The sequence below is a fragment of the Anguilla anguilla genome, chromosome 14 (assembly GCF_013347855.1).
Source record: "Anguilla anguilla isolate fAngAng1 chromosome 14, fAngAng1.pri, whole genome shotgun sequence".
NCBI classification, from domain to species: Eukaryota; Metazoa; Chordata; class Actinopteri; order Anguilliformes; family Anguillidae; genus Anguilla; species Anguilla anguilla.
In genome coordinates this window covers 4412795-4428575 of record NC_049214.1, presented here as the reverse complement: position 1 = coordinate 4428575, position 15781 = coordinate 4412795, and the positions used below count along the sequence as shown (strand labels likewise).

General features: G+C 44.4%; 1 protein-coding gene across 3 annotated transcripts in view; it reads right to left on the bottom strand.

The window, feature by feature from the left end:
• LOC118213136 (tenascin-like) overlaps positions 1-15781 on the bottom strand; it is a 63784-nt gene that overhangs the window by 9561 nt on the left and 38442 nt on the right. For 2 of the 3 annotated variants that reach the window (XM_035391852.1, XM_035391853.1), the window contains exons 11-12: positions 11714-11989; positions 1044-1316 (exon numbers count right to left, since the gene is read on the bottom strand). In XM_035391852.1, the coding sequence (XP_035247743.1) occupies positions 1044-1316; positions 11714-11989 (549 nt within the window). Of the gene's footprint in view, positions 1-1043; positions 1317-6096; positions 7064-7475; positions 7749-11713; positions 11990-15781 lie in introns of those variants that run through there. The other variant, XM_035391854.1, reaches the window with a different exon arrangement.

The window sequence follows — 15781 nt, the reverse complement described above, 5'->3', positions numbered from 1 at the left end:
CTAATTATCCTCTAGTGTTAAGGACTTTGTCCACCCCCAACGACTCCCAACCAGTCAGGGCAGGCAAGATTTTTTCCAACGTTTGAGCTCAAGAGGAAGTCAAACAGAAAGGCAGGAATTTACTTCCTTTTTGCCACTCTCAGTCCTTTTTGAGCCATTGTGTTTTTGCAAGATTTATCAAAGTTTGAGACAAGGCGTTAAGAACTGGGCTAGTGAGTCCCTCAATCAGTTCCCAGTTGCCTAGTGTGCACACCATCATGATGGCAAGTTAAGACCGATTGTCAAGAACAGTCCTTAAGTCTGAACAGTTGCCAAGGGTGAACCAGGCTTCAAGGGGCAAAAGAAACAAACATAGCACACCCCATTCCCTCCCCCTTTTTCCACATCAGGGAACAGAAGAAAGAAGAGGCTCCAATAAACAAGGCAGAAGGAATCCTGTGTGAGTGTTACCAAGGTTACAGGGTAAAGACAATTAACAGCCTGTGACAGGAAAAGAACAAACATCTTTGATGGAAGAGGATGACATACTCCACTAAACAGGTCAGGGTACAGGTAATAATTCAAGGGAAATTGAACACGACTGGCACAAGGCACGAAAGCCAGTACGGAATTAAACGAACACTACTTCCTTCGCTGCTCATGCTATAGGGCTACAAACACTTCCAAGTTCTCAAGGAATTTAACACGGGTCACAGGCATGTCAATCAAACATTAGTCATTCAAACATTAGCGGTAAAAACAGATTATGCTTCCACTCTTTTACCCATAAATAACCTGTGTGTCTGTACGGAACTGTTAACAGGTTTAGCAATTAGCATACATTAAGAAAGACAGTTTAGTATGGACATGACAAGGTGTTCGCAAACCACCATTTGAGGAAACTTTGATTTTCAGACAAACATGTATCTGATGTTAGTAGTCAAAACATATTAGGCGTTTGGGGGCACAGATTTAAAAAAAAAAAAAAAGAATCCAAGAAAGTAGTGAATTGTTTTCATTCCGTTTTAACAGAGGTGGGGGACCAGCGCTGTAGGGAGATATACCTGTTCTGGCTACAGCGGTAACGGGCTGGGATCGCCACGCCAGAGTGATCCCGTACAGCTCGATCTCGTACTCGGTGCCGCCAGTGAGGTCCGAGATGACTCTGGTTCGTTCGTCGCCGGGGACGAGGAGCTCCTGCGGGGCTTCTAGCCTCTTGGAGTCCCTAACTTTGATCACGAACGTATCAAAGGCGTCTTCCTCGGCGGTCCAGGCCAGGCGGAAACTTTCTGAAGTGATGTCCGAAACGAAAAGGTGTTCCACCTCCGGTTCGGCTTCTGAATGACAAGGGAATAGTCTTTTTGTTTTTTTTGGACCCTCCTTTGGGAGCTTTTTGGGCTAGCTAGCTAGTCGAAGGCGAAAATGAAGACTTCAGCGGTAAGTACCAGGAGCTAGCCACAACGGTATGAGATTCGAAAATTAACTGACAAATAAAACCGTTGTAAAAACGCTGTGCGTCCACGCAGCACCATGCTACAAACGTTAACACATCGCTCTGTTAGTCTGGGCACAATGAGAGCCAGTAGAACAGCTGAACTTTCGGCTATTAACACTTTTTTTTTAATGAGGGAAGGATTGTGAACCAAAAGACCATAACTAGAAATGTAGGAATTTCCAGTTTTAAGCATTACAGTTAATATGACGAATTACATAAAAGTAAGGCCTCCTTCAAGCCCTCTAGCAAGACTTGTTCCACTGTTCCTCAGTCTGCCTTTACTGGTAAGAAATTCAGCTTAAGGAGATAGTTCCCTTTCCGGGAAAGAACTCCAGCAAGTGAATGGTCCCTTTTTAACAATCAGTCATTTTAATATTCCAGCTCACATGCAGTTGCATAGCAAACCTCTCAACATCCAGTGTTCTAATAGTGAAACGTTGCATAGTAAAAGACTATCAACTGGCATCTCATGCCAAAAATGCTGTGTTGATACTGCTGTGTTTCCTTTTGAATGGAAGTAGTAATGGGATAAGTATCACAATTCTGTATTCAAGCACAACAGAAAACTAAGGGCTATTCTCTGGATATTGTTTTTTTTAAAAAAAATAACCATTCTGTACTTAGGCATACATTGTTTTTCAATAATTAACTTTAGCTTACCAGTCAGATACACTTTCGCTTTTTGGCAATATTTCAGAGAATAACCCTCAGGTTGATGTCAGTGTTAAAAACTGCTGTTGACTATAATCCTGGTAGTGCAATACTTTTAAAATGTAGGATGATGCAGCTGTTAAGCTACAATAGCTAACCACATTTTACGACACTTAAACATGTCACAGTAGCAAGACAACTGAAGGAAATCACAGTTAAAACATAGCAAGCGGGCTGCTTGCTCACATTTTGTAGAGACAACGGAAGCGTTGTTGTCTATTTTCTGTAAAAAAGAAAGAAAGGAAGGAAAAAAGCGAGAAAGCAAGAGTGTGTAAAAGAAGAAATTGAACCGTGCTTGCGTATGGTGAGAGCAAAGCAGCTGCCACTGCCAGAGGGTGAGAAAGCTGAAAGGGTAACTGGGGTGTGTTGAGGCTTCTCCGCCAAAGCATAGCTTGTCTCTGATTTTTGGCTCAGAACTCTCAATAGGACACTAATACTCCTTAGAATCTAAGGCTTAGATGCTTAAACAGCCTGCCCATGGTTCCCATTTGAAGGGTTTTATGGAAGCAAATAACAGGCTAAATGCATCTTTACATTATTTCAGTGCTTTGAAGCACAATTTGGCTACTCACTACAAAAACTGCCCTTGCGCTATCAGTGAAAAAAAACTGGTTCCTGAAACCGTAAATCAATTTTTACTTAAGGGATCGGCTAAAATTAAGATCAAAACTATGTATGTGCGCACAGTGTTCCAAGTGAATCAACTGCTGTTACCTCACACTGAGCCCAAAAATCAACATTAATGACTTTACATCCATATGAATGGATGATACGTAAAAAATACTGTTGAGCTATGTGTTTTTTTGTTGTTGGAGATGTCCTCCCGCTTTGGTGGAGAGAGCCTCAGCTTTTTTTGTGGACTGATGGTACCTGTCACAGCCACTGCAGTCAGAGTTCGGGAGCTCAGCCCGGACCTGGACACCCCGGTCAGCCTGACCTCATAGCCTATGCCAGTGATCAGGCCGCTGATGTCCAGCGAGTACTGGTCGCCCGGCACCGTCATCTCCTGGGGCTCCAGCAGCCAGCCCGAGTCCGTCACCACTATGTGGAAGTGATCGAACCCACCGGGCTGCTGCCCCCCGTCCCGCGCTGTCCAGGACACCCGGAAACCGAACGGGTTAACGTCCGAAATGTTTAGATTTTCCACTTTTGGCAGTTCCGCTAAAGAGAACGGCGGCAGGGGTGGAGTTTCCGTTTCGATGTGGGGTGGGGGGGGGGGGGGGGGGTAAAGAAGAAGGGTGGAGGGGGGGAGGGGGGTGGAACAGTTGGAGGTGAGAACACATGGTTGATGCACACAGTGATTGCAGAAAAAATGTCCTTGTTATATATGTTGTCAGATTCTGTGTATGTGACTTAAATGTGTAGGAAACATTGGTGTACCCTGACCACCTCAACCCTACATAAACCAATGGATGAAACCAACAAAGACTTCTTGGCCAACTATGCTCAGGTGAAAGCATGAAGCCTGCTGACACAAAGTTCATCACAAATGTGTGAATCCACCAAAAAAAAAGTGCTCTTAAGAATTCTCAGGAATTATTCATTATTTATTCATATACTGGCACATCCAGTCTGGAAGCACCTACCCATCAAGTATGTGGCCCAGTATGTGACCAAGGAGGACAGAATGGGTTGCCTATTACATCAATATATTTCTAGACATATTTGAAAATAATAAATAATGGCCTAATAAACAGTTAGGTCATAGCTTTTAAATTTTTGCCAGATTTTGTAAGCAACGGTAATTCATTTTACATCTACAATGTCTTTCTAAAGAAATATTCATAAAGTTTAAAGTCTGTTGACATTGTGTCTGAAAATTTTCTTCAAAATTACACAAAACGAAATAATGACAGCATTCCTTCTTAAGTGTGCCTGCAGCTCTATGTCGGAACGGTTGTTGAAACTAATTTTTTTTTTTTGGTCCCTGTGAGCAATTTCAATGTCTTGGGTCACCTATTTCTAGATTGCAGAGACCAGTCTTTGAAGAAAAGGTTTCTCTGATTGTAATGAAAATTACTCTTCTTATGAAGTACCGTGTGTAATCTTATTCTGAATATCTTTTGCAAGTTTGGCCAACTAAATCTGTGGATCTATTTCCCTTTTGTTTAATCGTTTGGTCTTTTGCCATTTTTTCCCCCCGTAATGCTCCATTGTGGGGACATACCGAAAGAAACTACAAAAAACGGAAATGGAATGGGGTCAGGGGGAGGAGGGAGGACACAGGTGCCAAACACACTTCAGATCCCTCCATGGCTTCTGGAGAACGGCGTCTATCCCGCTCTGAAGTCTGCACTCCTTCACTGTTCAAACACTCCGTCAAGTCATCTCCTTTCAGCTAGTGGAGTGTGTGTCTCGCAGGACCACGAACGGAAGCCCCAGCTTCTCATTCCACACTGAACGGTTAAACATGTGGGAGGATGGTGCGATGCATAACATTAGGGTTTCAACTTCCAGCTTATGCTTCGGACAGAGTTTCGGCTGTCTTTTCCCTTGGTTCACAAGGTTGGTGGACAGTTTACATCACTGTTGATAAGCGATAGGTTTGGCCAATCAGACACTACGAGGCCCTCATTAGCTATGGCTGATAATGGATAGGTCAGGCCAGCTCCAGTGGCGTAACCACTGGCAAGAGGACATGCTCTGTGAAAGGCCATGTGTAGACAGTCTGTAATTAACCACAGGTACACAGTAAAAAGTCCAGTGTTTATTCAAATCTAACAGACGACATTTGGTCCCTATTGGGAGACCAGAGTTAGAGTTGAATTAACAATGGGCATTTGGTTATGAGTTAATGGCTCAGACTGGAAGGGGTTCAATCCTCTACTAGCCAAATGACAGAATTACAAACGAGAGCCACAAATAATTTTGTAAAACTTTTGTCTCAATGACAATTGCTGTTCCTATCCACGCTTTACAGGCCCTGGAACATCTTAAATTCGGTCAACGTGCCCCACCCTATCAGGGACCTGAAATGTGTGTCCATGGGAGTTTTTATCAAATGACTGATCTGATCCCCTTTGTCTAACCCCACTCCTGCAAACACAATCCATACTTCCAAAGCAAAGTGCATCATTGGAAACAGATCCAGTCATGACCTAGTCTAGCTTCATGGAATGTATGGCTAAGCACACTAACTCTCAATCAGGGCTGGATAGCATATGCTGATCTCCAACTTAAAGTGAAAAATCACAGCTGAGAATGACATTGACCTATGGGCAGAAATCAGTGCCCGCTGAAATTTCATTTGAATTGCGTAACTTGAATTTCTATTGCAATAATTTGAATTCAATTTCAATTTCAACTTGAGTTAAAATTCACAACGTTACTATAAAGAAATGCCATGTGCTCTCTGTTTCTGTGGTAATCATGAGGAACGTGAGGAACAGGAATAGGATTTGTTTCATTGTTCTGCCATCAGGCCGGTAGTTAAGCCGTTGTGAGGTTTGTGGGCAGTGTGTAGCACCCATAAACCGTGGTTTCATCTGTAAGCAGATAGGTAACCCGCTCAAGTGGGGGGAGGTGGGGGGGGGGGGTTATTTGTGGTAGGGTTGGGAAAGCCTGGAGCTGTTACATAGTACCTGTGCGGGCACTGGCGGACAGCGGGGGGGTGCGGCGGCCGTGGGAGACGCCGGACAGGACGACGTCGTAGCGGGTGGAGTCCGCCAGGTCGGCGACGCTGACGTTGCGGGCGTCGCCGGCGGCCCTGAGCTCCAGCGCGTCGTACAGCTGCTCCAAGTCGCTGACCCGCACGACAAAGGCATCGAAGTGGCCGGCCACGGGGCCCCAGGACACGGTGAAGCTCGACGGGGTTACGTCAGACACGGCTAACGCCCCCAGCTGAGGCTCGGCCTCTGAACAAAACACAATGGCCACTGTATTTTTAATTTTTTTTTCTATCTTCAGTTTCACTGTGCTGGGTGATTGGGTTTCCCTTGCTATACACTGCTTCGGTACTACGCAAAGTGCATTCTTAGCCTGTACTGTACATTTACAACTTCTGTAGCATGCAGGATTTCATTTTTAGTCAGTTTTGATCGTCCTTATAGTGTTGTTCATGCTTTGTAACTAACACCGTGCTAAGTAGTCCTATTTTTAAATATCGCACGAGGGACCAAAACTAATTAGTCACCTAGTCAGCTCGTTGGCTAACTTGGGTACAAGGCTTTCGATGCATGCTATGAATCTTTCATGTTTGTACACTGGGTCCCTGACATGAAGCCAAAATATGTAAATATGTAAAAATATGTCCTTTGAATTAAGTAAACAGTTGCCTCATTGGATGAAACCAGGCGTGTGAGCAGCATGCGTTTCTGTCGTATGATATGCTGAGCATGCTCACAGCTCCACTCTCAAAGAGAGGGGAAAACAATACCGACAGTGAAAGCGACTTCTCCCGGTTTCAAAAAAAATAAAATAAAAGCGGCGATGTTCAAAATTGGAGAATCTCTCGCGAAGGTGGAGAAGGCGCTACCGAGGCGGACTTCAGGGGAAGCCGAGGGACGCGGAACACGGCTCTGGTGATCTCACCGGGCGCGTCCCGTAAAGCCGAAACGCTCAAACAGGAAAGGGAGAAAGACGGTGTGGGGGGGGGGGGGGTCGTACCTGTGGTGGCGACGGCGGTTAGGGGCAGTGTGTTCTGCCGGCCGGAGCTGGCGTAAATTTTGATGTCATAGCGCGTGGCCCCTTTCAGCCCCGCGATGACCGCGGAGCGCGCCCCCCCGGGCAGGGTGCGCCCCGAGGCCTGAGAGGGCGAAGCAGACTCTCTGACCTCTACCACAAAGTAATCGAAACTCCTGCCCCCCGTCCTCCAGGAGAGGGACAGCCTGTCTGAGGTAACGTTAGAAACAACTAGACTGGCCAAGTCAGGTTCTGCAGCTACAGGGAAAACAGAGAGTCAGCGTTCATTTGAGTGGAAAGACAAAAGCAGCACTTTTCTTTTTCCTCTTTTCATCAAACCCAGTTGTTATTCCCCCCCCCCCCCCCCACATCCCTTCATAAAGTGTCCCCTCCACCCACAAAGACTTCTCTCCTTGCTCTCCCCAGTTAATTTATTCCTCAAAATTAGACTAAAATTATTTGTAATAAATAACTAATAAATCAGTGGACATATGTTCATGCGTGCTCTGTGCACTTTATCAGATACCTGAGCAGTGCCCCAATATTAAGAGGGTGGTGTCTCTGTGTGTTGAAGAAATAAAACCACTGTATTTAGAAAAATCCAAATAATGCGGCATCACAAGAATTAAAAACAAATTAAGAGAAAATCTGAAAGGAATCGGGGAAATACCTGTTGTCGCAACAGTACTGACAGCGTGTGTTCTCACCCCTTTGACCACCCCATAAAGGTAGGCTATATAGTCAGTGCTGGGGTTCAGCCCAGCGATTTCATATGACAGTGCATTGTGGGATAGATTATACTCCATGGACTCCATCATCCAGCTGGAATCAATGATCTCCAGGACAAAACCCTCAAAATTCCCTTCCGTGCCATTCCAGGAAACGGTGAAGCTCTCTGATGTAACATTTGACACATAAAGATTGCCCACCACAGGCTCTGTCTCTAAAAGGAGAAACATCATGATTGGATTTGTCGAAAGAAAAGAAAGAAAAACGTATGCAGTGAAAATTAACAGCAGAGGGTGCTGTTCATTTTCACTCTACACTTTTTTTAAATTTATTCTTTACTCAACACCATTATTGCACTTGTTAAGTAAACATATGGCCTGTCCAAGATTACCTGCCTTTGAAATATTTAAACAAGATGGGTCAGGGGTTTCCTTTTCATTTAGGCCAAGTGACTGCCGCAAATTCTGTACAAATTATTAAGTGTGTGTGTGTGTGTGTAAATGTGTGTACAGGTTTAAGTGTTGGCTTCAATCTGCAGAGATCATAACAGCAAATGAAGCCAAGGGAACACTGAGCTCCAGGCACTGCTGCTCCCCTCTCATTAACCAGCCTGCCCCATTTATATTTAGGATACATATTACCATTCCAGTGACTGGAAGAATTATGTCACATTAAACCAAAAATATCATATCATCACGCTCCACAGGCTAACTTTATAACAGAGTCAAGTCTAAAGCGCAGCCCCTGATCTTGCGCTAGCTTATTTATATTTCTCGTCCGCATTGCTTTCTGTAATTATAAAGGGGAGGGAAGAGGCTTACTTTGATTTATGATGTTTCAGTGTCTTGCTGTATTTGTACTGTGTGAATCACTTTGTATTCCTTTAATCTCCAACAGTTTACATCGTCCAGAACAAACACAACTGTGTGTGTGTGTATCTTTTTTTAAGTAATTGAGTAGAGCATCACTGCAGTAAGAAAGTCATTACAGCTTATAAATAGTTAATTGTGCCTGGTAATATGCTATTGTAATTAGTTTGACATTACTTTGATAGTTGAATAAAAGGCATGGTGGTGCGTTCTCTGATGTTCGAAGCATCAGAGTAATTTCAAAGAACATGAATGAGGCTGCTATGTTTGTTGACAAGTTTCTTGTTGAATGAACAAGTGCCCCCCCTCCCCCCCCCCACTCTATAGCCCATTCAACTGAATGTACACATACACACAAAGAGGACAGACGTAGAAGAGACCAACATTAATGGGGGAATGTGACAAAAAAGAGGAGGCACAGGTGATTGAGGCTTCATGAGCCCTAAAACAGGCAGAGCAGTCAGTGACTCATTGAGTTCAACCAGTCAGTGTGGACAGCCAAAAATCATTTGCTTCCTTTAAGCAAGTTGATGACTGGTGGTGCAAGGTGGTTCGACCCTCTGAGATTCATGAAGCCTCAACTGTAGACACTTGCAACCATTACGACAGGTCTATCGGCATTTCAAAAACAACGCATAGGCATTTCCAGGTTGGTTCACTAAAAGGAACGGGTTTTAGCAAAAATGAAAACTTGAATTTCAAATAAATCTCTTTTAGATAATATTCAGCATGCTGCTACTTGAAGTACCATATGTATACCTCATATATTGTAGATTTTGAGGCATACTATCAGGTTGAAATGCAAGGTTGCATTTTCACAAAACCCGTTTGTTTTAATACACTGTAGTGTCAGAACAGATTGCTCAAAGGGAGATGGATTAGTGAAGGACACAAATAGCCTTTATCCCATATGGAAGAAACAAAGAAGAATATATTGTTATGCACCAATATATGTGGGAACAACTAATACAATAATGTGTTTTTTGAGTTATTAGCTTATAAACACCAGTTTATGAATTGTACAACTGCATTGTGCACCTATGAATTTATTACACTATTGGAACATGAAGACCAACGAAAAAAGGCTCTTCAGCTCATTCCAGTGTAAAATTTAATATGTAACATGGCATGAACCCATCAGTGAGATTCATTTTTGGTATATCAACCGTAGACATAGTGCATTCCCGTTGCTAGTGTTGCTTTTTGAAAACCTTAAATATATATTATCATCAGCTGGCTTTGAGTAAACGTAACTGCTAAAGAACCCCCTTTAAGTCAGGCAATGTTACAGTGTATGCACGTAAGACTAACTGCCCTGTACCTCCCCAGATGCATGCCATCAATTCCATATGTGCACTATTGGTACCATACTAGCTTTGTAATTAACTGAATTGCTGCAGTTATGTCCAAAGAATATAATCATTTAAATGGGTGTTCAATAAGAAGTAATAGTCAGTCATGCTAATTCTTTCTGTTGTTTCTTCTGCATGGGTAAATGCATTATTTGGGTGGGAAGAGTTGTATGATTGATGACAAAGGGACATGCACAAAAACATATAACAAGACAGAGGAATGTGAAGAAACACCAGGTGGAGAAGATTGGTCTCAGGAAAACAGTACCTAATTTGCAGGTAATACAGTAGGTGATGCGGACTTCGCGTTAAAGCCAGAATTTAATATGAGCTAAGGAGCTGCTGTACATCCCCATATCATAGCCTGTCACTCTTATAACAGACATAATCAGCCAATCCCATCTCTAGGGAAAGATTTAAACAAAAGCAATCCTATAGGAAATATCACTGAAATCCTGCAAAATGCAGAGCACTGAGGATGTACAGGTACTCCAGTCTAGGTAGGTTTTAATCCAGTAAAGACAAAAGAACCTGACTCAGTTTCTGATGAGACAAAAATGCACATTATATTTGCTAATGAACAAAATGGAACTTATGAAGAATTCTACATTCATAGATAGCTAGCAAGCTAGCTTTCTAGTGAACCAAGAGGTGACTAGCCCAACAATATTTGGTATACCTTGCTTGTTTGCTCCACTTGCTCACATGGGCATTGATGTTTAATCAGATTTTTACTACTTATAAGAAACAGGTCCCAAGAATATATTTGTTTGGAAAAGAATGTTGTGAAGGTAGTTAACTAGGCAGCTACCTTGCTTTGCTTGTTCTCTGAAAACCCAGGTTCAGCATTTGCAATCACCCAAAATGCTATATCTGTAATGGATCAACACCGTACACATGTGAATTACCAACAGTCTGATCGCTACCAGAAGAGAACTGCCTACGGTCACCACCTGGTCATTCTTAACAGGGTGAGGGGGAGTGAAGCAGGGTAGGGGTGGCGTTTCAGGAGCTCACCGTTACATGTAAATAAGTGTTAAGGTCATCCAGATGAGCGAACGTTTCCGCGTTCAGTTCGATGCACGCATTCAGTTTCCGTGCACAACACAGGGCCATGGACTACACAACACAGCGCGTTCAGCAACCAACAGTTTCTCAGTCATCTGGTTAAGGCAGGTTTCAGCAGGCAGACGGGTGGTCTAGGGTGTTAAGGGCCGTGACCATGAGATGTGAGATGCAGATGTGAGTGGGTGATGAGGATTATGCTGATGATAATGGTCATGATGATGATGATGACGACGATGATGACATGAAATGGATGGATGACTGGTTTGGATGATGTTCGGTTTGGGTTTTTTTTTTTCTTTTTTTGCAATCACTGCAGCACAACAAGGACAACTCACCGTGCAATGCACATATGAGGAGGAGGAGGAGGTCTCATGCACTCGTTTTTGGGAAGAGGGGGCAGGCGGGGTGCGGGGTGAAGCTGACGGCCGGCAGGGTTTCGGGGCAGCAGGCCAACGAGACCTCCTTCCCACCCACCCTACTCCTGATGCCAAGACTGACAACAGTGGCTGGAGGGCGAGAACGGTAGATGACACCTTTGTTACTATGGAAACCATGTTTGTGAGTGCAGAGGAAAACGAGAGCGATGACGTATGAGTGTTTGAGGGGTGCGGGCGGCGTGCTCCTCGCATGCAGTGCTGTGAGAAGGTTTCTGAGTGTGGAGATGATGGAGATGGAGATGGAGATGGGAGAGCAGGATGATGTTTGGTGTGACATGAGCCGCTGCTTGACACCACAGATCTGGAAGGTAAAAAATGAATGAATGAGGTAGAGCCTGAAGGAGAAGAAGAAGAGAGGGAAGAGAGAATTCGCACAGGAGTCTGAAGAGGAGTGGGAAGAGACTGAAGTGTTGGCAAGTGGTTGGTGTTGTGGGGTGGGGTGGGGTGGGGTACCTGTGGTGACTTCGGCAAAAGCAGGCTCTAAGATCTCCCCCTTGTGCACCCCATACAGGATGAGCCTGTAAGTGGTGCTGGGGTTCAGCCCAGTGATGCCCAGGCTCCGGGCATCGCCGGAGAGGGTGTGGTTAGCAACCTGGTCGCCACCCTCGATCTCTGCAATCTCAATTAAAAAGGCCTCGTACTCTGCCTCCTCTGGGCTCCAGGACACATTGAAGCTGTCCCAGGACAAGTCCGAGACGGTGAGGTTTCCCACCAGGGGCTTGTGTTCCACTGGATAACAAACAAATCAAAACATAGTCAACGCATCAAGTGAGCAGAGAACAAATGCATCAGCACGGGATCTGCAGGAGAGGTGGGTGAGATTTGCGCGGTATGTTTAAGCCTACAAGCATTTCAGTCAAGTATTTTCTTTTGAGAGAGTAAAGATTAGATGTTACACAGATAAGCAGAGGTCATTAACATAACTCAACCTCAGTCGGTATTTCACACAACATTATTCAAGCATATATATATATATAATCAGAGAATACATGATTTTCAGTTCAAAATTCCCAGGCTTAACATCAAATATGATGGAAAAAAGCACAGATAAGAAATTGATGAATCAGATGGCAGATGAAATGAATGGATGAAATGATGAACAATATGAAAGGAGGAGAATTCTGTGCTTTGTCGATTAAAATATACCAACTGCCCTTCCTTCCTTCAATTCCTGGCCTATCCTCTCATCTAAAGGAGCCACATGTTGAATGTATGGCTGGGAAAGTCTCATCTTTCAATTGCAGTTACTGTACAAGCCAATCCACTGTTTCAAGGTTTTGTTTTTAAACTATTCATAAGGCTTCTGGTCCTACTAAAGAACCAATATTTTCACTTGTTGCTTTTCAGAGTCGATACTTGCTTTAAATAATCATTGCTCGTCAGTTAGTAAATACGTTTCTAAAAAAGACACTTAAGCCAAGCCGTTGATGATAATTTTGGTGTTGCTTGTTCAGATCGTTAAAGACAAATGCTATTAAGCCAGGAATAACTGACTATTATAATTTGTAAATTGAATGTTAAGGCAGTCAGAAAAAAGTCATTAAGTCAGAATTTCATTCAAAAATGAAAATTCTATTTCTCTACCATTTCCACTCATTCCAGCATTCCCTTCTTCAGAAGCAAAAACTGCCTTGCGCTCAACCCATAGGTATGCACTTAGGGCCAGTTTTTCAGACACAGATTAAGACTTAGACCTAGTCTAAATTTAATTCTGAATTGAGATTCTTCATACAAAACTCAAATTTAGTCCAGGACTAAACGTAATCTGTGTCTGTGAAACCGGCCCAGAGTGTTCATTCCCCCCCATTTCAGTAGCTATCAGACCAGAGCACAGGAGAGAACAGGGCATGAGAGATGACCATTGATGGGATGAAGAATGGAGAGAGATTTTTTTTTTTTTTTTTGGTGGCAGCATAAATAATTAGTGAAACTGATGTACCTGCGGTGGCAAGAGTGGGGAGAGATCTACTCCTCTCTCCCTCTGAGGTCCCATACACATTAACCTCATAAAGGGTGCCGGGAGACAAGCCATTTACTTGCGTGATCCAGGATTCTCCGGGCACCGTGACCGCGTGAGAAGCGGTGTGCTCGGCTGTGAAGTTTGGCTCTGCTGTGGGGTTCGGCTTAGCCGTGAAACTTAGCTTGGCTGCGGAGTTTAACTCAGTGGTGGAGTGTGGCGCAGCCGTGGAGTTTGGCTTAGCCAAGGAGTCTAGTTCGACCGTGGAGTTAGACTCAGGCATGGAGGTCGGCTCAGCTGTGGAGTTCAGCTCGGCCAAAGAGCCCAGCTGAGCCATGGAGTTTATATTGACTGTGGAGTTCAGCTCAGCCAAAGAGTCCAGCTGAGCCATGGAGTTTATATTGACTGTGGAGTTTGGCTCAGCCGTGGAGTTTAGCCTTGCTATGAAGTTTAACATGGTGGTAGAGCTTGGCTCGGGCCTGGAGTCCGGCTCAGCTGTGGAGTTCAGCTCGGCCAAAGAGTCCAGCTGAGCCGTGGAGTTTATATTGACTGTGGAGTTTGGCTCAGCTGTGGAGTTTAGTTTTGCTATGAAGTTTAACATGGTGGTAGAGCTTGGCTCGGCCCTGGAGTCCGGCTCAGCTGTGGAGTTCAGCTCGGCCAAAGAGTCCAGCTGAGCCGTGGAGTTTATATTGACTGTGGAGTTTGGCTCAGCTGTGGAGTTTAGCCTTGCTATGAAGTTTAACATGGTGGTAGAGTTTGGCTCGGGCCTGGAGTCCGGCTCAGCTGTGGAGTTCAGCTCGACCAAAGAGTCCAGCTGAGCTGTGGAGTTTGGCTCAGCTGTAGAGTTTAGTTTGGCTATGAAGTTTAACATGGTGGTAGAGCTTGGCTCGGGCCTGGAGTCCGGCTCAGCTGTGGAGTTCAGCTCGGCCAAAGAGTCCAGCTGAGCCGTGAAGTTTGGCTTGGCTGTGGAGTTTGGCTCAGCCGTAGAGTTTAGTTTTGCTATGAAGTTTAACATGGTGGTAGAGTTTGGCTCGGGCCTGGAGTTTGGCTGAGCCGTGGAGTTTAGGTTGGCACTGGAGTTTAATTCAGCCAAGAAGCCCGGCTGGGCCGTGGAGTTCAGCTCAGCTGTAGAGTTCAGTGAAGTCGCGGAGTTCATCTCCACATGAGAGATGCTGGAAGTTCCCACAGGAGCTGCCCGGGTAGGGGCTACATTTGTTTTGGTTGCACCCTCTTGGACCACCATAGTGGTAAAGAATTCTCCCAGGGGCTCCACACCAGAACTGTCAGGCTCATCCCCAGACCCGCCGAACAGATACCTGACCGTGAGAGCTTTGGGTTTAAAAGAATCACGTGCCGTGACCACGGAGTCTGGCTCCTGGTCTGGAGCTGTTGGCGTTGTTGCCATTTTTATACTCAGAGCGACTACATCCATTGTGGTAGACTCAGGCGCTAAACAAAAGTACATTTAAAGGATTAACAGTTTAACTACACAAACAAAAAACTGACCTGCAAAGGGAGGAAAAACATTTTGTTTTCAGTTATTGCTTGGGAACAAAAAGAGAGACAACAGGGAATCTCCAGGCATTAATGAAAATCTATCGTTCAACCAGCAAAGCAAGACATACGTGTGTACATTTGCACTTGTTGGTTGCGTCTATTGAAGGTTGAAAAGTGATCGTCAAGTTTGTGCATCTCAGTCGTCACTTCATTTCAATGAGTAATGGTCGATCCTTAGCAGGAAATACAATCCCCACAACCACAGCCACCACAGATGCAATTTTCACAGGCCGTCTGCTATCACGGACCACAGATATCCACATGCAGGCAACTCATTCACGGCGGGCAGCTAGCGTATTAATGGCTCCGGAAGGCACCATTAATTGTTTGAAGGTTCCGTGTAGTCTGCTTGACACAGAAGTACACCGTACACTTCAAAAGGATGAAGAAGCCATGCACTGCGGTTGTAGCATCAGATCGCAGGATACCTTTGTGCAGCATTCACCTGTAAGGCAGGTAGCCTCAAGATGCACATGACACTACGGACCTTGACTGATGCACAGTCAAATAAGCCAAAAATAAAATAAAATAAATGGTCAAATGGCATGACAATGGAATGGAAAGCAATGAGAATGAATGGTGATGACTTGGCACTAGCCTACAGAGCTGATAGTTGCTTTTAAAACATCGAACCAGGGAGGTACAGAACCAGTTAAGGAAATTAACTGTAGGGTCCAGGCATAGAATCTCATTTGGAGGTCACAAATTAGATTCTTTGGAGTCCTTCTTAACTTTTGAATGTCCGTCACATTCAAAAGAACATGAGGGTGATGAAGTAAAGTGAGAGTAAATCATGGTTGTTGGAAGAGGTGTAGGGACAGAGATTGTAGATGATTAAAATTAAAATTAAGATGCTTAAACTAGGGAATGATTTGATCTTAGCCAGCCAGAGAATTTTGTATTAATGGGCCTGCCAGGGTCCATATTGAGTCAGGATCTCAATTTCAGGGCTCATCGTCAATTCACCTATGCAGACAAATAAGACTAATGACCATGCTGGATCTTCT